The sequence below is a fragment of the Polistes canadensis genome, unplaced genomic scaffold, assembly GCF_001313835.1.
Source record: "Polistes canadensis isolate GaletaPanama2010 unplaced genomic scaffold, ASM131383v1 scaffold_116, whole genome shotgun sequence".
NCBI classification, from domain to species: domain Eukaryota; kingdom Metazoa; phylum Arthropoda; class Insecta; order Hymenoptera; family Vespidae; genus Polistes; species Polistes canadensis.
Window position 1 is genome coordinate 434,605 of NW_014569663.1, and position 21,006 is coordinate 455,610.

At 30.5% G+C, this 21,006-nt stretch overlaps 3 protein-coding genes across 8 annotated transcripts; all 3 read left to right on the forward strand.

Moving 5' to 3' along the window:
- The first annotated feature begins 121 nt into the window (after positions 1–121).
- LOC106787840 (AKT-interacting protein-like) lies at positions 122–3,098 on the forward strand. Of its 3 annotated transcripts, XM_014750547.1 has the most exons (8): positions 122–303; positions 1,060–1,116; positions 1,432–1,613; positions 1,705–1,769; positions 2,116–2,216; positions 2,288–2,475; positions 2,592–2,760; positions 2,838–3,098. In XM_014750547.1, the coding sequence occupies exons 3-8, from the start codon at positions 1,522–1,524 to the stop codon at positions 2,919–2,921; spliced, it is 699 nt and encodes a 232-aa protein (XP_014606033.1). In that variant the 5' UTR covers positions 122–303; positions 1,060–1,116; positions 1,432–1,521; the 3' UTR covers positions 2,922–3,098. The 3 variants fall into 3 exon arrangements, with proteins under 3 accessions (XP_014606033.1, XP_014606034.1, XP_014606032.1); XM_014750548.1 differs by lacking the exon at positions 1,060–1,116 and having other exon boundaries at positions 222–303; XM_014750546.1 differs by lacking the exon at positions 122–303 and having other exon boundaries at positions 1,036–1,323.
- A 271-nt stretch (positions 3,099–3,369) lies between these two features.
- LOC106787837 (dedicator of cytokinesis protein 9) lies at positions 3,370–16,512 on the forward strand. Of its 4 annotated transcripts, none has more exons than XM_014750535.1 (29): positions 3,370–3,916; positions 4,350–4,466; positions 4,656–4,834; positions 4,911–4,980; positions 5,054–5,494; positions 5,574–6,068; positions 6,162–6,328; positions 6,424–6,585; positions 6,655–6,734; positions 6,818–7,071; positions 7,186–7,427; positions 7,525–7,630; positions 8,157–8,528; positions 8,604–8,801; positions 8,893–9,039; positions 9,133–9,319; positions 9,396–9,425; positions 9,725–9,903; positions 9,988–10,196; positions 10,464–10,871; positions 10,940–11,240; positions 11,356–11,515; positions 11,594–11,754; positions 11,832–12,161; positions 12,239–12,380; positions 12,561–12,823; positions 12,917–13,274; positions 13,398–13,689; positions 13,807–16,512. In XM_014750535.1, the coding sequence occupies exons 1-29, from the start codon at positions 3,818–3,820 to the stop codon at positions 14,039–14,041; spliced, it is 6,384 nt and encodes a 2,127-aa protein (XP_014606021.1). In that variant the 5' UTR covers positions 3,370–3,817; the 3' UTR covers positions 14,042–16,512. The 4 variants fall into 4 exon arrangements, with proteins under 4 accessions (XP_014606021.1, XP_014606023.1, XP_014606024.1 ...); XM_014750536.1 differs by having other exon boundaries at positions 3,818–3,916; positions 7,525–7,624; XM_014750537.1 differs by lacking the exon at positions 9,396–9,425.
- A 262-nt stretch (positions 16,513–16,774) lies between these two features.
- On the forward strand, positions 16,775–18,140 carry LOC106787829 (protein CWC15 homolog B). The gene is made up of 3 exons (XM_014750527.1): positions 16,775–17,067; positions 17,249–17,549; positions 17,632–18,140. The coding sequence occupies exons 1-3, from the start codon at positions 16,937–16,939 to the stop codon at positions 17,872–17,874; spliced, it is 675 nt and encodes a 224-aa protein (XP_014606013.1). The 5' UTR covers positions 16,775–16,936; the 3' UTR covers positions 17,875–18,140.
- The last annotated feature ends 2,866 nt before the right edge of the window (positions 18,141–21,006 follow it).

Genomic DNA, 21,006 nt, shown 5'->3' on the forward strand with positions numbered 1-21,006 from the left:
ACTCAATGTGATCGGATAGAATCAAGCTTTGTACTTGAGGAAACTCATCGATTTCTATACTGCTATGTATGTTAAGTTAGGTTAGGTTTTTCTTGTTACGTCGCTTGCGCGGAACACCGTCGAGAAATACAAAGCGATAGTCGACTTAACGAGACCGCAACTCGTTTTTTCTCTTATCAGAAACTCGTTCGGCGCGTTCTATCGAGATTTCGGACGAAATACTCGGATGATCGAACTTTCTTTAGTTCTGGAGGATAGCAGAAAACTTGGCATAGAACCTGAACAATAGAAAAAAATGAATAAGTACTATTAATTGTACATGTAAAATCTATAATTGCATACTTTATAATTTAATTATTTAATTAGTTATTAATAATTGAAAATACAAAAACATTTTTTCTCATTTCTAAGCAAAACATTGAAGTTTTCTATTGTTTCTTGTTTTCAATCAATTGCTCACTTTTTGTTTGTCCGGCTCCTCAAATTTTAATAATTAATTATTTTTTATTTATCGTTAATTAGTTGAAAATAATTATTACACTTTGAATAATTATGAAATGACGTCATGAGTGGGAGATATGTTATACGCATGCGCAACCACAAATTCAAGGCGCAAGCGCACTTTGAAAAAATTGAAAGAAAGTTGGTATACCTTTAAAGTTGATTTCCAAAGTAACAACCTATAGGGTAGTTAAAAGAAATAGGTTAATCGTTCATAATGTATAAACAATTGGTAAATATTTTTTAAATTATAATTTTTCTTTTAAATATATCTCCTTCAGGTATACCAACTTCTATGCCAACTTTTCTCTGCTATATTTTTCGTAGGCCTACTTATTCATACTCCGAATTCGAACACTAGATGTCAGTCATTTTGCTTTTAATTGCGAACGCGTATACGTATATTAATATTAAATATTTATATTAATCTCGAGAGACCCTATTTCTATATATTACTTAATAAAATGTCTTTTATATATATATATATATTGTAAATAATACATATATATATACAATGAAGATAATAAAAATATATATTTATTCGGAAATATGAAATAGGCAATTGACGGCAAATATTACCGACATAGCACGATATCGAATGGTGATAATAGAAAGGTAGGAATCTGCCAGAGATTTTTTAATCTTTCCTAATCTCCAATATCTTCAGAAGAATCTACAAGATCGGCAATCTTGTATTTTAATATTAGTTGTGTATACGAATATGGAGCTGTTCAGTGAAATTTAAAAAAAAAATTAATATTTTTACATTTATTTAAAGTTTATTAAAATAGTATATCGATATTTATCATGTCAATGACTAAAGTAAGTTTTAAATGCAGTGTTTAAGATACAATTAATAAAGAAAAGCAGGCAACGCATACATTAACTTGATGACTAAATAAAATTGTTATATTATCATGCGCATTTCAGGGAGATGACGACAAAGATGACAATTTCAAGAGACAAGGTTCATTTAGAAAACTTTTACCAACGAATGTCAACGGGGACTCTCAATTAAACATGTCAGTCAAAATGATCGATAGGCCAAATATCTCTCAAACCAACAAAGATTATGCAATTTTCTTACAGGAGTATAATATTCTTTCCGAATAGTAAGTGGCTGTTGTTAAGATTAGAACAATTATCTAACTATTGGATAAACTGTCCATATATCATTGAATGTATTTATTTATTTAATTATAGTAACATATTGCGTATCCAAGATTTAAAAGGAATTTATGTTATACCATCAGCACAGAATTCTTTTGGTATGTAACATTATTATTCTTTATATAATTTCCAACGACAACATTATTATGTTACTGTTTAAATAATTATTTAGATAGCATTTGTGTATGCAGTATATCCACTGTATATTTAAACAAAAATAAAGCGTATTTCGTATGGTTAGCTTAGAGTATTCATTGGTATCTTCTCTGTCAATAACTGAAATACATCACATAGGTTTTGCTTATCCTGAAAAACATTTGTATAATCTCAATGTAATTCTATTTTTAAATAATGTTTATTTATTAAACTCTTTTCTTAGCTTTTTTATGATTCACCGTTACTAGATATAGTAATATATTTATGTAGTAATATTTTTGATACCAGTATGGTTTGGAGTTCAATTTATTCGACAAGGAATTTATCAAGGTGGAGTTTTTAGATTTACTCTAACGTTGCCTGAAAATTTTCCGGACGGTGGATGTCCTGTAAGAGTTATATCATTTCAAATGTTTATTTTCTAATCTTGGTAGATTTCATGATAGCATTTATATTTTAGAAAGTTGTCTTTCAAACCCATGTCTTCCATCCGCTTATAAATCCAGAAACAGGAGAATTATGCACAACTTGGGGATTTGTTGAATGGAAAAGAAATAATAGGATATGGCAATTGGTACAGTACATAACAAAAATACTTACTAAAGTGGATACAAGAATGACACCTATAAATCAAGAAGCATCAATTTTGTGAGTAAATATTTTTTTCATCTTCGATGTAAGGAGAAGATTAACGATTACAAATTTGACAATATGCTTTAAATTAATAGATAATATTAAAGAAAGGTCGTTTTTCTATATCCTAGATTGCAAAACAATTTTGATCAGTTTGGGGAACGAGCCAAAGAATGTGTGAGAGAAAGTTTAAATGAAGTTTATAATCCGCCAGCATTCGAAGATCCACATTATATTACATTCAGTCCGTACATACCAGAATTGCATGATCCTGTAAAACAGCAAATATATGAATTAAAGGTAATTCTACAATATATTAAAATATAGGGGCATTTAAAAGCACGCATCATTAATAATTATCATTTTCATTGGTTCAGAAAGTGGAAGAAAATCGAGCATTGGGACTTTCTTGGGTTCAACCTGGTTCTCTTCAACCATTTTCAAAGCCAGAATCCAGATAATGAGCTTTACATTATTTATCATAGCAACGATGGATATTTTTACGAATTTAATTGCACAAGTACAAAGCCTGCTCTCTCTCTATCTCTTTCTTAATGACTTATATGATGAACAAAAAAAAATTGTTACTTCAAATTATATTTTTCTATAAACAAAATTGAGATACATATATTTGAAATTTATAACATCTTTTATTTATAAAATAATTCCTAATACGTACAATCTACCTGAAAATGCGAAAATTTTTGTACTTGGAGTTTTTTTCTGACAATAGAATATTATATATATAATTATTCTTAAACAAATCTTTTTTCATATCATAGAATCATACAATCTTTTCCAAGAATAAATACGAGAAAATAACATTTTATTTTTTCAAGTTTAATATTGTTTTTAAGAATGTTGCCAATTCCTTGCGCCAAAGATAACGAAATACTGCACAATTTCAAATATTTCTAATAGTTTAAGCGTTTTTAAAAACGCGACGCTTCAATTGGTCAGCCACACAAAATGTTTGAATTTTTTTTTTTACTTTTTAGTCCGTTGGTTAAAATATACTAATTATAAGATTATTTTACTTCGCGCTAATGATTAACTTCGAAATAGTTCGTATATGTATATATGCATACGTATTACATATTATATATCGTCTGATGTGTATTCGATCGTATCGGGAAAGATGTTGGTTGAATTTTGTTGGTCGAAGTGACACACGTTCTATCCTCCATATTGTAAAAATATTATCCCCAAATCTAGTTACCATGCACTGCCATGATAAATTACTATGTATCAGTTGAATGTATATACATAAGTACATATAGGAGCTTTCGAAGCTCGTCGATGATTTGGAGAGTTTTTCATAAAAAGAGATGATGGGAGCGATGTGTCATCGAAGAAGATGAGCGAAAGGAAATTCACTCGCGGCTTGGGAAAGCCGGGTATGGCTGCACAATTACGAGAAACCGTTTCACAGGTCGTACGGGAAAGTACCGTACAGGTAAGGATTACTTACTTTAACCGATACTTGCAAGCCCGATCACGCCCGATCATCTATTTTCACATTTTTTACTATGTATATCTGACAATTATACAATTATTCATGCATTTAACTATCACATCTATCTCGATACACTTCATTTACTAAGCGTTTCAACAACTATTTATTTCATCTTGATTACACTTACAATATATAAAACTGATCGATCGACTGTTTCTATCCAAAAAATAGAAAAAATATTTTCTAATTTTCGAGTATAGCGTTAAACATATATGCCACATATATAATTTATTTATTTTTAATTCTTCATTTTCTAAATAGACTATCTCTCTCTCTCTTTCTCTCTCTCTCTCTCTCTCTCTCTTTCTATCTTCCTATTATTATTCATTTTGTTCTAATAATATTAATTAAATGCATGTCATTTTTATTTCAGAGTAAACCACATTTAGTCGATCCTATTGATTTTGAGAGCTTTGTCCTAAAAAATAAAACATTATTGCAGAATGATCCACAAAGAGAATTATTGCTTTATCCATCAGACGATGTTTCTGTGAGTTAAGTTCTCTTACTTCTTATCTTTATCCTTGTCAGGGTCCTACATCCTATATGTAAAGAGATAAATAGCGATAACATAATAAGCTTAACTTTTGACTATACATATTCACATTAATTCACTCGTATTAAACATTTTTCTATATATATAAATATTCATTTTGGTTTATCATTTGTTTTAATGTAGCAAGTCGTTTTACCAAGGCGTTATCGCACTATTGTGCCAACAGGACAATATATTTCAGAGAATGACGAAGAAGGTGAAAGTCTTCTGACGAAAGAATGTTTAAAAAGCTACACTTCTAATTGGAATTTGGTGCATTATAAATACTCTGCATACAATGGAAGTTATCTCGATTTACCCAAGTATGTTTTCAATCGATATAACATTAATATACATGAAATATTATAAAGATACCATATATATGCATCTATTTTGTAGGATAACAAAAGCAGACGATCTCAAGGATGAAGTATATGAAATTGATACTGAAGTGGATCAAGTCGATGAGGTAATTACTATATTTCTCAACTGAATTTATTTAAAATATATTTTCTTTGTATTTTACAAAACTTTATTTATAGGATTTAGTGAAAAATAATGGAATTACAAAAGAAGGATACTTAATGAAAGGACCTGAAACTGGAAGTTCTGATCGAATGTTTGCTCATATCGGCTCGAAATCATTTAAAAGACGTTTTTGCCATTTAAGACAAGAAGTCGATGGCACATACATTTTAGAATTTTTCAAAGATGAAAAGAAAGGTGAAGCTAAGTTGGCAATAGTAATGGACTTTTGTACAGAAGTTGTTAGAAATTCTAAACGTGGAAGGTACTGTTTTGAGTTAAAAATGACAGGAACTCACAAGTCTTATACATTAGCAGCCGATAATGAAACAGACATGCAAGATTGGCTATCAAAGTTAAATTCTGTATTACAACATTACAAGCAACAAGAAGAGAAACGTGCTGCGTCCTTAGAAAGAACGTGTAATACCCCTCCTCCTTCTTCTCAGCCAATGCAGGTAATATGTATTCATATTTATTCTGTACGTATATCAGGCGAGAATGAACTTTTACAAATTTGAAACATTACGAATATAGGTATATGGAACGTTGAAAGGTTTGGAACAGAGTATGAATCCACAATTAATCAAGTATTCCAGGGAAACTGATACTAGTATAGCATTAGCTAGACGAGAAAATAGAAAACCTTTGTTTAATCTATATTCTCATATGCCGCGTGTAAAAGCATCTACAGGAAATTCTACCGAACATAATATCGATCCATATAAAGAACAATTTGGACATAGAATTTTTATTAAATGCGAAAGTCTCAAGTTCAGATTACAAGCTCCAATCGATGAAAAAGAAACTCTTTGTCAAGTGGAACCGTACCAAACAACATTATGCCTTTTTGATGCAAAACATGGTAGGAAACTTTCCGAAAATTTTTATTTCGACGTTAATCATGAAATTATGCAAGGCATGATCAAAGAATTAAGTCCTACTAGCATTATGACAGAATCTAGTGAAAATATAAGTTTACCTGAAGAATTGAGAATTGTGCCATTAGATTGGATAAAACATCCTAAACAGGTAATAATTAAGTTATTATTAAAGAACTCCTTTCTCAGCCTGTTGACATTTTTCTACTACTATATGTATATATACACATTTATCTTCGTTTAGGCTATATTTCATGTTAGTAATCCTCATCCTGACATATTTCTTGTGGTAAGAATAGATAAGATATTGCAAGGAAACATATGCCAAACTTCTGAACCATATGTCAGAGCAACTAAAGATCCAAGATTAGGTTTAAAAGTACACAAACAAGTTAGAGCGTGTTGCCAAAGGTAGAACATTTTTTTGTTTTTTTTTTTTCTTCATATTTTTTGTCTTATTACTTGGAAATATGTTCTAATAACTCTATTCAATATTTCTTTTTTAGATTAGGAAATTACAGAATGCCATTTGCATGGGCTGCTAGACCTTTATTTAGGCTATATAGCAATGAGTTAGATACTTCTCCAGACTTTCCAGCAATATATAGGCAGGAAGGGAATAAGATCCGAGATGAAGAACTATTAAAACTCCTTTCAGAGTATAGAAAGTATGTATTAATTTGCTAACATTCGTACTCGTATCTACTCATATCAATTTTCATTTCTTTCATTTACAGACCTGAAAAACTTAGTAAATTAACTGTTATACCCGGATGGTTGAAAATTAAAATTGAATCTATTATTGAGATACCAGAAAGTATGCCTCTTAATTATATATATTCGTTATTTATGTGTATGTATACAAGTGCATGTATAAATCGAACGTTTATATGTTTTCAGATACATTGTCAACATCCTTGACTCCTCTGAAACATTTTCCCATACCACCTGTCAACGATCCAACTCTTGAAATTGCAGAATTCGAAAGTACATCTGAAAAGGATGTTCATCCTTATACTACATATGTCAATCATCTTTATGTTTATCCACAAACTTTATCTTTTGATACTCAGAAGATATTTACAAGAGCTAGGAACATTGCATGTATTGTTGAATTACGAGACGATGATGGAGAAAATGTGGAACCCTTAAGAGTATATAAATTATAAGCTTATTACTTTATTTATTTATTCGTAATATTTACTTATGCGCTTATGCACTTATCAGCTTGTTTATGTATATTTCATATTCATTTAACTTTTTGGTAGTGTATTTATGGTCGTCCAGGTACGCCACTATTGTGTGTACGAGCGTCTTGCGCAGTCTTACATCATAATGCTATCCCATCTTGGTACGAAGAAATTAAGATAAGGTTACCAACTAAACTTCAATCAAAACATCATTTACTTTTTTCATTTTATCATATAAGCTGTGATATGAATAAGAAAAAGGAAAATGGGGTTGAAAATTGCGTTGGTTATGCTTGGGCTCCATTGTTATATAAAGGAAGGTAAGCGTACAATTTTAAATCTAAACATTTTATCAATTACCTAACTCAACATAATAAACATCCAATTCTAAAATCTACGTAATTTATACGCTCGCAGACTCAACGTAAATATGGATGTAAATGTTCAAGTTTTACCTGTTGCAACACATTTACCACAAGGATACCTGTCCATTCAACCCCTTGGTTTAGGGAAAGGGGTAAGAGTAAGATCATATTATTAATTTACTTTCTAATACTTGTTATGTTTCAAGATGTGGCTTTCATTTGTAATTTCTTTTATCATATTATCTTACATACTTGGAGGATTAGATTCTATAGAGAAATCACAGAGTAGATGAAATTTCATTACCTTCAACAATGGATGATAATGGTTTGTGGAAGAAAGCCTTATCTTATTCTTAGCGACGCTTGCGAAGTGCACAGAGATTTTTTTCAATATAAGCATGGGCATTAAGTGTTTTTAATATTTTATTGTTATAATTAGTCACCTGATAAGTGAGTTAATATTTTAAAGAAGAGTATCCGGACATGAAGATTACATGAATTTGGTCATATTAATGCTGCATCAATATCATTTAATCCTTGCATTTCAAATTGCACGAAATTAATTGTGCATTAAGTATAATTACAAATTTATATTATTACTTGCTAATTTATCTTTTTATACTAACATAAATATCACAAACATTTAGCGTGCCTTAATAAATATTGATTTTTACCTATTTTTAGAATGCTGGACCAGACATTACATGGATTGATTCTCAAAGACCAATATTTACAGTAGCTTTTCAATTAATATCGACCGTATTTACTCGAGATTCTCATTTATACAATCTTTTTGCTCATGCCGAGCGAATACTGGATACGAGGCCATCTGTAACGCCTTCAGATTCGGAAACATGTAAAATATTGAAAGCTGCTCATGCGATACAGTTGGTCACAGCTATTACTTTTCTTCCTACTATATTAAATCAATTGTTCACCTTATTAACGTATAATATCGGCGAAGAAGTAGGATTATATATCGTTAGAGTACTGATACATATTATTAATATGATACACGAAGCTGGCCGAAAAGAAATACTTCAGGCTTACATCAAGGTATTTTTCTATTTTTCTATTAATCTCAATCCTATATATATATAATGGTAAATTTCACCATAATGCTTTTTATAGTTTGTCTTTCTATCGCCATCACAAATGGCCTGTAATATGACTGTTCATGAACAATTAGGAAAATACCTGCCAATATTATTACAACCAAACAATACGGATTTTTTGGTAATTAACAAATTCATGCGTCATTCTAATTTTTTCTTTGAAATAATGATTAAAAGTATGGCACAATATCTACTTACTACTGGTAGGATAAAAGTAAGTTCATTATTTGATACGTTTTTGATAGTAAGTATATACCATATAAATTACTAAGAAAATCGATATTAATGCGTAAACATTATTTCAGATGCATAGAAATGAAAGATTTCCCAAAGAGTATCATGAACGCGTTAAGCATCTATTGGATGTAATCATGCCATACATAATAAATAAGTACAAAGAAATGCCAATTGAAACTCATGAATTAAATAAAAGCCTTGCTCAATTGTTGAAGGTATCTTTTAAATGTTTTTCGAAAGAAACTTGAAATATATGTATTAGAAATATGCATAATATTAATTAATAATGTTATATTTTTATATTATAGCATTGCCTCACATTTATGGATCGTGGCTTCGTTTTCCGTTTGATCAATTCGTACGTGGATAAATTTTCACCTGGTGATCCGCGCGCTCTACATGATTTTAAATTTACATTTCTTCAAATAATTTGTTCTCACGAACATTATATATCTTTTAATTTGCCAATGATGCAGTCTCGAATTTCACCTAGAGGTAAGAAGTTACGTTTAGCTACAATTTTGTCAATATTAGAAAATTTGGAAAAATAATGACTTTATTCCCTGCTTAGAAAATACTGAGAAAGAACCAGAATGTAATGGTATGTTAAGATAATATTCATGTACTCCCATTTTTATTGTGGTTTTTTATTGTAGCCATAGCAAGTGGGAGTAGTATGCAATTCTTCTCTTTTTCATCACCATTAATAAGTAGATTCAAATATTCAAATTTACAAGCCTTTCTTACTTAATATTTTTATTAATCATTACATTATGCATAATAGGTCGGTCTTGTGTATTATAAACTATTCTTTGTTAAAAACGCATGTGACATGGATATTCAGGAATTATATTCAGGACTTTATAAGAATTTTATTCTAATTATCTGTATTATTTACAGATTTGATGAATGAATACTGTCTATCGGAAGATTTCTGTAAGCATCATTTTTTGGTTGGCTTGTTACTCCAAGAAGTCAAAATATCTCTTAACGAAATCATGCAAATTCGAAAAGTATCCATAACTACTTTGAGAGATCTCTTGGCTAAGCACGAAATGGATGATAGATACCAAAATAAGGTTTTTCATTACTATATTTCTATCATTCTATTTCATTTCATATATTCTTATTATTCATTAAATTTGCATATTTTTAAATGGTAGGGACAATTGAGTAGGATAGCATCCATTTATATACCATGGTTAGAGATAGTATTGGAAAATTTGGTGCGTTTACAATCTGTACATGACAGTTCTAAAATAGAAAATAAACACAGTGATATAAATCGAATATCAACTAGCAGTTCCTTTTTGGCAACTAAAGATATCGCTAATAGTACTATAACATCAGGCACTCCCAAATCTATTCACAGGTGTGATCAGAAGAATCATTTAATTGCAATTATATTTATTATAATTATTGTTACTATTAATTTTGTTGTTGTTGTTGTTGTTGTTGTTGTTGTTATAGTTATTATTGTAATTGTTGTTTTTGATAATGATGACGATTATGACGACGATTATGACGACGATTATGACGACGATAACGACGACGACGACGACGATGACGACGATGACGACGATGACGATGACGACGACGACGATGACGATGATTTGATTACATAATTAATTATTTATAGACTTACGTTAAATTTGGATACGCAATCTCCCATCAGAGCATCTATACATTTGAGAGATTCTACATATTTTGCTGCTATCGCTGGACAAGGCTTGGTGAATGGCTATTCTTGTACAAGTATAGAATCAGATACATCAACGATGTCAGGTGCTTCTCAGTCAAATATATCTCAAGAAACAGCAATTATTCGAGAATCTGTGGAAAATGGTATAAGTGATAAAAAAAGACATTCTCGTTCTTTGAGCGTTACGCAGTCTTCACCCAGATTCGATAAATTGCAATCTTCTGAAGTTAAGGATATATTGCTTTGTTTTCTATTCGTGATCAAATATTTAGGCGATCATCAGGTTATTGCATGGTGGCAACAATGCAGTGATTCGGAAATATTGAGTTTTTTTACTGTCATCGAGTAAGTCTAATAATCATTTTTTTCTTTTTTATAAGATGAGAAATTATTTTATTAATATCTTTTTCCAGAATAAGTCTTCACCATTTCAAATATGTTGGTAAAAGACAAATAGCTACTAATGTAATAAATAATTCTGGAAAACCTCGTACAGTAAAAGCAATGACATTGCCAGCTAGAATGGCACCACCAGATTTCACTACTGAAAGTCCAACTACTGGTACACTGCAACCACATAATACTGTTACTAGAGAGAATCTTATTGAAAATGACAGTAGTAAAATGTATCAGGCTTTACTCGAGGCAAATATGGCTACAGAAGTTGGTCTTATAGCACTTGACTGCTTAGGTCTCTTTTGTATTCATTTTAAAGTATGTATTCATTCATATTTATATATCTTTGTGTTTGTGTGTGTGAGTGCACGCATGTGCGCGTATATAACGTTATGTCAATTATTAATAAGAATAATATATTTGCTCTTCATAGGATGCACTTTTAGCAGACAACGGAGAAAATCCAATAATGCAAAAGTTGTTCAACATCTATCTATCCTTTCTTCAAGTTGGTCAATCTGAGACCCTTTTACGTCACGTATTTGCTGGACTTCGAGCATTTTTAAATAATTATTCCATTGCTTTATTTCAAGGTGTGCATTTATATAGTTATCAAGTTACAAGTACTTTGAGTAGAAACAATTAATGCACACCCTAATACATATTTTCAGGAAATGCAGTACTTTGTGGGCGATTATGCTATGAATTATTACGATGTTGTAATAGTAAACTTAGTTCTATTAGACAAGAATCGTGTGCTTTACTATATTTGCTTATGAGAAGTAATTTTGAATTTACTAGTAGAAAAGGATTGACAAGAGTGCATTTACAGGTGAAATTAAGTTGGAAAAATAGATTTTAAATTAACAATATTTATTATACATTTTCGTTTCCATTTATTTTTTCAAGGTAATAATCTCAGTTTCACAAATGCTTGGGAATGTGATTGGTTTAAATAATTCAAGATTTCAAGAATCATTGTCATTGATAAATAGTTATGCTTCTTCTGATAAAGTAATGAAGGGTACTGGTTTTCCAGTTGAAGTTAAAGATTTGAATAAAAGAATTCGAACAGTTTTAATGGCAACAGCACAAATGAGGGAGCATAACAATGATCCTGAAATGCTTGTTGATTTACAACATAGTTTGGCTAATTCTTATGCCAGTACACCAGAATTAAGGCATACTTGGTTGGAAACTATGGCTAGAAATCATGCTAGAGATGGAAATTATTCCGAGGTACTTTTTACATACTTGTTACAGTAGTTATGTATGATATGATAAATCTATACGATTGCGTGTGATATTTCCCTTAGGCAGCTTGTTGCCAGTTACATATTGCAGCATTAATGGCAGAATATTTGAAATTGAAGAAAGTTCATACATGGGGAGCAGAGGCTTTTGACAGTATTTCCGCGAATATTTCTAGAGATGAGCGTAGCCTTAAGCTCGATGCTGGTGAGATTTGTATGTTTTGCATCATAATTGCATTGTATTTTAAGCAAGTTTGATATCAGCTTACTCATGCATATATAATAATAACGATTTCAAGTTTGGAGTGAATAGTCGGAAAACAATATTTCTCATCTAACTTTAACACGAAAGCAAATATTATATTTAAAATGATCTTTTCTACAGGCGTTCAAGATATTCATTACACAGAATATTTATTGCTTGAGCAATTGGAACTATGTGCTGAAATGTTAGAAAAAGCAGAACGTTTCGAATTACTTGGTCATCTGTATCGTTTAATAATTCCTATGTATGAAGAAAAAAGAAATTATGAAGCTTTAGCAAATTGTTATACGCATTTAGCACAAGCTTGCAATAAAATCGTTGAAGTCACTAAGTCCGGTAAACGGCTTCTTGGGAGATTTTATAGGATAGCATTTTTTGGATCTGTAAATATCGTCAATTTATCTTTTATCGTTTCTCATTGAAATAGTTTCTTCTCTCTATTAGGGTATGATTTATTTATTTATTTATTATTTTAGGCATATTTCGAAGAAGAAAATGGCCAAGAGTATATATATAAAGAACCCAAAGTGACATCATTATCAGAAATTTCCGAGCGACTTCATCATTTATATTCGGAAAAATTTGGTTTTGAAAATGTCAAGATGATAATGGACTCTGTACCCATCAATGTTGCTGAATTAGATCCAAAAATAGCATATATTCAAGTGACGCACGTAACTCCGTATTTTGAAAAAATAGAACTAGATACTCGACAAACAGAATTTGAACAAAATCACAATATATCTTGTTTTATGTTTGAAACTCCATTTACGAAAGATGGACGAGTAAGGGCAAATCCTGAAGATCAGTGGAAGAGAAGAACTATTTTAACAAGTACAATTATAAACTTTTGTCTCTGTGTATAATTCTAACGATTTATTTCTTTTATTTCTTCCATTGTTTTATTCCATTTGAAGATTATCAAATATTACTTACTTTTTATTTATTTATTTATAGCACAATATTCCTTTCCTTATATAAAAAAACGTATAGTAGTGATTGAAAAGAGAATAATGGAACTTAGCCCCATCGAAGTAGCTTTAGATGAAATGAGACAACGTGTTCAAGAATTAGAGGATGTGGCTTTAATAGCTCCAACGGATGTGAAAAAACTTCAATTACGTTTACAGGGAAGCATTTGTGTGACAGTAAACGCTGGTCCACTTGCTTATGCTTCTGCATTTTTAGACCCAGCACTTTCTCTGCAATATTCTGATGATAAAGTTGAAGAGTTGAAAGATGTTTTTAGGTAATTTTATTATATCTATAATTTATAATATCTCTTCTCACATATTATGTTTTATATATATGTATGTATGTATGTATTATGATATATGTATATGTATTCTCTTTTTTCTGTTTACAGGGAATTTGTAAAAATATGTTATACAGCTTTACAAATCAATAGTAAATTAATTACTTCCGATCAGTATGAATATCAGGAAGTATTACGTGAAAATTATCAAAAGCTTTGTGTAAGTTTATCATCGTTATTGGGTGAACCTATATGGTCGGACGAACAAGTTGGAAGTTTTAAACGTAACAGTGCGGGTCTATTTAGTGTTATTAGTGGCGCTAATAGTCACACGAGCACAGCCTAAGTCAAGAGATACTGTTGTTCATGTCTCTTGAAGTTCATTGCAATCACATTAGAGTATCTATATAAAATAATAAGCAAATCTCTCATATACGCTCATTATGCTTTAATTATGCTCACATTATGCTCGACGTATATATGTATACATATATATCATGATTTCTTAATCAGTAACTAGAGGCCACTTTCTATACCGTAAAGATTCTTTTCTTACATTAAAAAGAATTATTGAAAACAAAAGTATCGCGCACAATATTCTAATAAAACAGTAGTAAACTTGGTAGTATCGCTCTGACGAGATTTAAGGCTGACTATCATAAATTATATCAACTCGTTTTAGAATAGAGAAGTGGCTATATTTAAATACTTTATTTATATTTTTAAGATTTAGATAAACATATTTGTTATATTGATAGAGATACATAAAATTCAATTTTTATTTTATTAATGTATCATTGTCATACAATTGTTCAATTAACAACTATTATACCAATACAGCCACTGTGTTACATTTTTAATATATGCAATATTTGTGCATAATGATTTAACTAAGTATGAATTGTAAAATTATTTTAAGCATAAGAAAATGGATCAATTGTACTGTCTACTTTCTGTTAGTATGTACTTCCCAAGTGCAAAATCTAACACTTCATCTATTATAATATATAATATACGTATAGGCATATACAATACAATATACATTTAGAGCTTTTATTTATTAAGACTACAATAAGGTATTTTACACATTGTTAAATATATATATACGTATATGTATATGCAATGATAGCAAACTAGATTATGTTGCAAAACATTTATTAATTCATTGTGCAAAAATTGATTATGTGATTTATATGTTGTCTACTTCTCGAACATAGACTTTGATTTGTACATGTATAATTTATTTCGGATGCATGCGTAATGTATAAACGAGATCTATAATATAATAAGCTTAAGTTCGTATCGATAAGAGAAAATATATATAATAATAATAATAATAATAATAATAATAATAATAATAATAATACACAAAAAAGGATATATCTAACATTCATAAAAAGCCAATAAGAAAATCGTTTTTTTTAATTGAAAATATTCTTAATTTAGATATGCCTATAAAAATGAGTTTTTCTATTTGTTAGACATATCCTCGTTCGTTACAATATGTAGCATATACTTATTCAAGATGTACTTATTACGACTACTATTTCCCTAGTTCACGCATTTCACAAATTATTTTGATCCTGTAAAAAAGAAGTTATTTAAATATTTATTATGTGATATATTTTTAATAGAGTACATTATTTTTTTGTTATTATACTCACAATTATTCTTTTTTAAATTTTTGTACATAGTTGTCGTATAAGGGAAATCTTTTTAATGTCACAACAAAATATATATAAATACTAATTTTGGGAGAATTTCTCCAAATTCTGTGATTTTTAAAGATATTTAACACTTTTTTAATATTACGGATTAACATAACTGTGAATATAAATTTAAAAAAAAATTGTTGAACACAGTTATATTTTAACTAATTGTGTTAATACAGTTAAAATGTTTAAACAAATGAAGAAATGTATGTAGGTAATTCGATTTTACAAAAGAGTTTTTGGATTTTATTTCAATGATACATAAAGATTTTTTTACAAATAATATTTAATATACATATCTTATTTTATACCAATAGATAAGAGAGATTAAAGATAACAAAAGATTTTCTACAACATTTTTCGTATGTTTTTAATTGGAAAACAAGAGGAAACAGGATCAGTTAGAATTTTTGATAAAGCTATCAATAGTATCATGCCTTTGACTGAATATTATCGTCATTTTCATTAGAGAGATAAATATTATATCCACATTTTTGCCATTGCATATTATTTCTTTGATATTAATACTTTTCCTTTTATGTCTGGATATTCGAATTATTAGCACGCGTTTTGTTGTTTTAGCAAGTGAATTATACTATTCGTACAATTTATCTTATTGTGTTGCGTGCGCGAACATTTTCCATATATTTATATTTGCATATAAAAGCAAATAATTGAAAAATTTTATTCGTATTATATAATTAGGGTTTTCAGGTAATAATTGATCGAGAGTATTCTCTCGTAGTTACCGCGTTGTGACCATGTTGTGACTATACCGCCATAAGCTGGAAAAATATTGTAATTCCGACCAACGGAATATTTGTGTTTACAACTGTTAAAACGGGAAAGAATTATTAGCCTTTTGACATTGTTCTCGTGATATGATGTGCAAATGTACAAATTCTTCTTTTAATAGAATCATTGATGTAAAGCGAAATGTTTCATATCATGTATACATCTTTGCTGTATGAAAGTCGAAATGCTGTCCAGTATTGATATCGATAATTCTTATAGAAATACGTTTCTAACGATTGAAATATCAATCTGTTATTTAATACAGTATCACACAAATGAATAATAAAATGGCTAGCTTAAAGATTACAAATAAATAGTCATATTATTATTAAAAATCCTTTAGTCTTTTTGATTGAGTAAGTCTTTGGTAAGTAAGAGTATTATAAGGTTTTTAAATAGTATGGTAGAGGGAAACATGAACAACAAGATATTCAATATTATTAGATACTTTTTCTGTATTATTATTTAATTGCTATCACAGAGTCGGGATCATTGGCAAAAATTTGAATGTTTAGCGCCGCGTCATCATAATCGAGTCGAATATCGATATTAGTCTTAACAGAAATCGAAAGAGCGTCCTCTAGGCGTGTGTTAAGAAAAATAATGCTTATGTCGTTTAATGTGTTTGGCATTTTCTCTTGTGTTCGCTTCTATATTCTGTCCACTTGATTGAAAAACGATTATTTATTGAAACATTATATTTTGTATGTATTAAATCATTTTAAAGATACAAGATGACAACAGCTGCAAGGCCAACGTTTGATCCAGCCAGAGGTGGTCAGGGTCGGGGTGAAAAAGATTTAAGTGCGATATCAAAACAATACAGTAGCAGAGATTTGCCATCGCATACCAAATTAAAATATAGGTAAATAAATAAACACATAAGGCACATAATAAATGAAGATTATGTTAATTCTCCCTTTTAATATATCTACTTAAGCACGAGGCATGATTGCATTCAGGGTTGCGAACATAACCTTATATAACATCCTATGTTAAAGAATTATTATTATTTATTATTACATATTTTCAACATAACATTACAGAGAACATGGACAAGGAACGATCGAAGAGCTTCGTAGTCGCGATTTTCGCAAAGAATTGGAGGAACGTGATAGAGAAAAAGATAAAAGTTCTAGTCGACGTATGATTGAACCTACCAGAGAACCTGCTCCAACTAATGCAAAAAGACAAAAAATGGATCAAGTTCCAGCAGCTAGCTTGGATGCGGATGATCCTCTTGACGAAGATGAATCTGAGTCAGAGAGCGAAGAAGATGATACTGCAGCTCTCGTAGCTGAATTACAAAGGATTAAAAAAGAAAGGGCAGCTGAGCAAGCTAAAAAGGTCAATATCCTACACATATTTATTTTTACATATAGAGTAGATAAAACGTTTACTTAAATATATTATTTTGTTTTAATTGTAGGAAATGGAAAAGAAACAAGAAGAAGAAAGAATAAGAATGGAAAATATTCTTTCTGGAAATCCTTTACTCAATTATTCCTCTCAAAGTGGCAGAACAGACATGAAAGTGAGAAGAAGATGGGACGACGACGTTGTTTTTAAAAATTGTGCACGATCAGAACCAAAAAAAAAACATGATGTTTTTATTAACGATTCCTTAAGAAGCGAATTTCATCGTAAATTTATGGAAAAATATGTTAAGTAGCGCGGAACATCTTTTATAATAAATTTATTGAATTTTGTGATATATTTGTGTGCATATATTGCGTATTCGTAAATAATAATTAAAATTGACAAAAAGGAGAGAAAATATAGTTAGTTTACGTGCTAAAATATAAGCATTCTTTTTTACATGCATAGATTATGTTCAAAGTAATGATTTAAAAGAAGAAGCACAAATATAATACTCTGTGTACATTTATTTTCAATGAATATTAATGAATTACAAATAAAGTATGAGAGTCACAAGTTTTCCTTTTTACTGTCTACTGATTTTTCTGTATACCTATAGATATATTAGAATTATAAATATTCTATAAGCACGTATTTCATTTTTCTAAGAAGAATCAAGATTTTGGCAAAGTTAATTATCATTGACTTTAACAAAATCGTGAAATTTTTTATATACGAAAATATATAAATAAATTAGAAAGTACATATATATATATAGTACATATATACTGTAATAAGTGTAGCAATATGGTAAAAAGGAGGAAAGAAGGTATGACTAATTGTAGGATATAAAGGCAGAAAAGTAAGCGCGAATACATTAAGCAGAGGTTCTAGTAGTGTGTGGCTCATGTATTTACGTGGGCGCGTTTCGGTAGCGGTGCAAGCCAGTCTTTGCCGTCGAGAGCGTCTGTTAACCGCTGGGTCAAGTATAACCGGTCGTAGGGTGCCAAGAGATACAGGCAGCAGGCAGTCTACCGATGCGATGCGCAGCTGGTTATCGTCGGTAGACTCCCTGGCACCGACCTGGCCAACAAGCGGCAGGGACACGAGGCTGCTTCCATGAGAGCGAGAGAGAGAGAGAGAGAGAAAGTGAGAGAGAGAGAAAGAAGAACGACCGTTCACTGCTATATCTCCTTGAAATGATTTCTGAGAAGAGATATATTTTCTCCCGGCACATTCAATCTTTCGTTTGTAAGTTATCTTATTTCTCATATTTACATTTTTTTCTTTTCCTTTTAATGATCAATCACAAAGAAGCGCAACATAAAAAGTAGATTAAGTTTAAAACATAACAGGGTAAATATATTCGCATAATTATTGAAATATTCTTTGATGATTTGTATTAGAATAGAAAAATAAAAGGCAAATGTGGGATTGCACCATAAATGTCGTTAAAACTTAATTAATTACCATTTTTTACTTATTCTTCACCTCTATATAGAAATGGAATTAGAGCATATTTAGCGATAATACTAATAACTTTAATTGTCGTGTGGTAGGTAATATTTTCAATTTGTCTATGATTAAATTAAACGAAGCAATATTTAAGAGAAACAAATTTCATAATTTGAAAATTGAGTATCTTATATCAGCCATTGATCCCTTACAGATTTTACGAAAAGTTTGTATATGTTGTAAACGCTTAAATAGAAAACAATTATACAGACAAAAAAATTACATAGAAGAAATGTATTATTCTCTAGTGATATTATTCGATATATTCAGATAAAAAGTAAATTTAATCGATAGAATTGAAGTATATCAAGTATTTAAGTATATTGGTGTGTAAGAACAAAAATGATCATTCGAATGCTTATTCTACCGTGTGTCAAATTTATGACTTCTTAACTACTACTTCATAAATGTTTATTAATATAGACAAAATTAAAGGAATAACATGCTTTTTCTTTGTACATACTTTTGATTTCTTATTGAAAATGAATATTTAATCATTTGTAAAAAGAAATGAAAGAATTATAAGTAATAAAAAATGGACATATGAAACGTAAGTATTCGCTGGACGATTTGATAAAAAATGAAGTAAATTTTAAAAGAAGAATTGCTACGTTAGATTAGCCGCCATCGCTCCCGCACGTCGCTTATTCACTAACCGTGATCTCCGATACACGTAGAGTCGGATGATATTGTTGCTGAACACCGCCTACTTCTTCGACAGGGGCGGTCCTATCACTATGACGCAGGAACGTACAAATACTTTCGAGGATTTTTAATAACAATCGTCGGAAACATCTCGTTTCGTTATATTTGCAAGATTATCTATATAATAATCTAGTTTAGCAAGAAAATAGATCTTGTAATGATTGGATATTTCTTTCTTCTCAAAAACTTATTATTTTTTCTACTTACAATTAGATTGGTTAATGATACTATAGCTACATTGATGTTATTTTTTGTTTAGAATTGTCACAATTATCGACGCGCATTTATTTCAAGGATTCAATTTTGACACCGTTTTTATAATAATAAACTCTTTAGTAATAAACTCCACTCGATATTGCGTTATTATGTATTTATTGTTCATAAATATCTAAGTGATCTGCATATACGTAGGTAATTAAAATGAATCCGATTATGTAATAGTTTATAACTAACAATAAGTTAACAGAGAGAAAGTAATAAAGGAGGATAATATGAAAAAAAACTGTAGAAAATTGAAAAGCAGGGTAGAGTATCTAGTTGGTACGGATCTGGGAGGCGGTGGTAAAACCCTCACGGAGGAAAGTAGTAGCGAGAACGAGGAGGTGCATGGAAGATCGTATGGCATACCGCACGGTACGGGACGGCACATTGTATGGGGACTAGCAGACAAACTGACTACTGCTTTGGCACTGGCATCGCGGGAGTCGACGGTAGTAGCAGTGACGGCGGCAGCAGTGGCAGTGTTTGCTCATCGGTGCTCATCGAGAGTTCGAGCTAAGTGTGCTCGAGGTAGGATCGAACTGTTTAGTAAATGTCTCCAGTCCTGCCGAATTATCACAGCGTGCGCGCTTCTATACACCTTATTTTTTTCTTTTCAAACTAGAATAAATTGTGAAAAGCTATTAAAAAGGATTCGTGTGATCTTTGGATTCATAATTTCATCGAGTTACGTTAAGATCGAACAAGTCAAGTACGATAAACTTTATTTCAATCGATCCGCGCGGCGCAACACAGCGCAGCGCGGATCCTCGAAGATCCTTCGAGGAGAGTTTTTGCGCTGGCTTATAAAGATAACAAGTAATTGGGTAAGAAATAAAAACAAAGAGAAAGGGACGAAAACGATTAAGAGAAACGATTGCAACGGTGTTGAGGACAACGAGGAGCACAGTAAAGCTGACGACGACGACGACGACGACGACGAAGACGACGAAGACGACGAAGACGA

Bases quoted from the DNA above. Each gene is read 5' to 3' on its own strand.
- LOC106787840 (XM_014750546.1), top strand. The intron at 1,614-1,704 runs GTAAGTGGCTGT...ATTTAATTATAG, and splicing joins TATAATATTCTTTCCGAATA to TAACATATTGCGTATCCAAG. The intron at 2,761-2,837 runs GTAATTCTACAA...TCATTGGTTCAG, and splicing joins AGCAAATATATGAATTAAAG to AAAGTGGAAGAAAATCGAGC.
- LOC106787837 (XM_014750535.1), top strand. From the start codon at position 3,818: ATGAGCGAAAGGAAATTCACTCGCGGCTTGGGAAAGCCGGGTATGGCT. The intron at 11,516-11,593 runs GTGTGCATTTAT...ACATATTTTCAG, and splicing joins TTCCATTGCTTTATTTCAAG to GAAATGCAGTACTTTGTGGG. The intron at 13,690-13,806 runs GTAATTTTATTA...TTCTGTTTACAG, and splicing joins GAGTTGAAAGATGTTTTTAG to GGAATTTGTAAAAATATGTT.
- LOC106787829 (XM_014750527.1), top strand. From the start codon at position 16,937: ATGACAACAGCTGCAAGGCCAACGTTTGATCCAGCCAGAGGTGGTCAG. The intron at 17,068-17,248 runs GTAAATAAATAA...ATAACATTACAG, and splicing joins CATACCAAATTAAAATATAG to AGAACATGGACAAGGAACGA. The intron at 17,550-17,631 runs GTCAATATCCTA...TTTTAATTGTAG, and splicing joins CAGCTGAGCAAGCTAAAAAG to GAAATGGAAAAGAAACAAGA.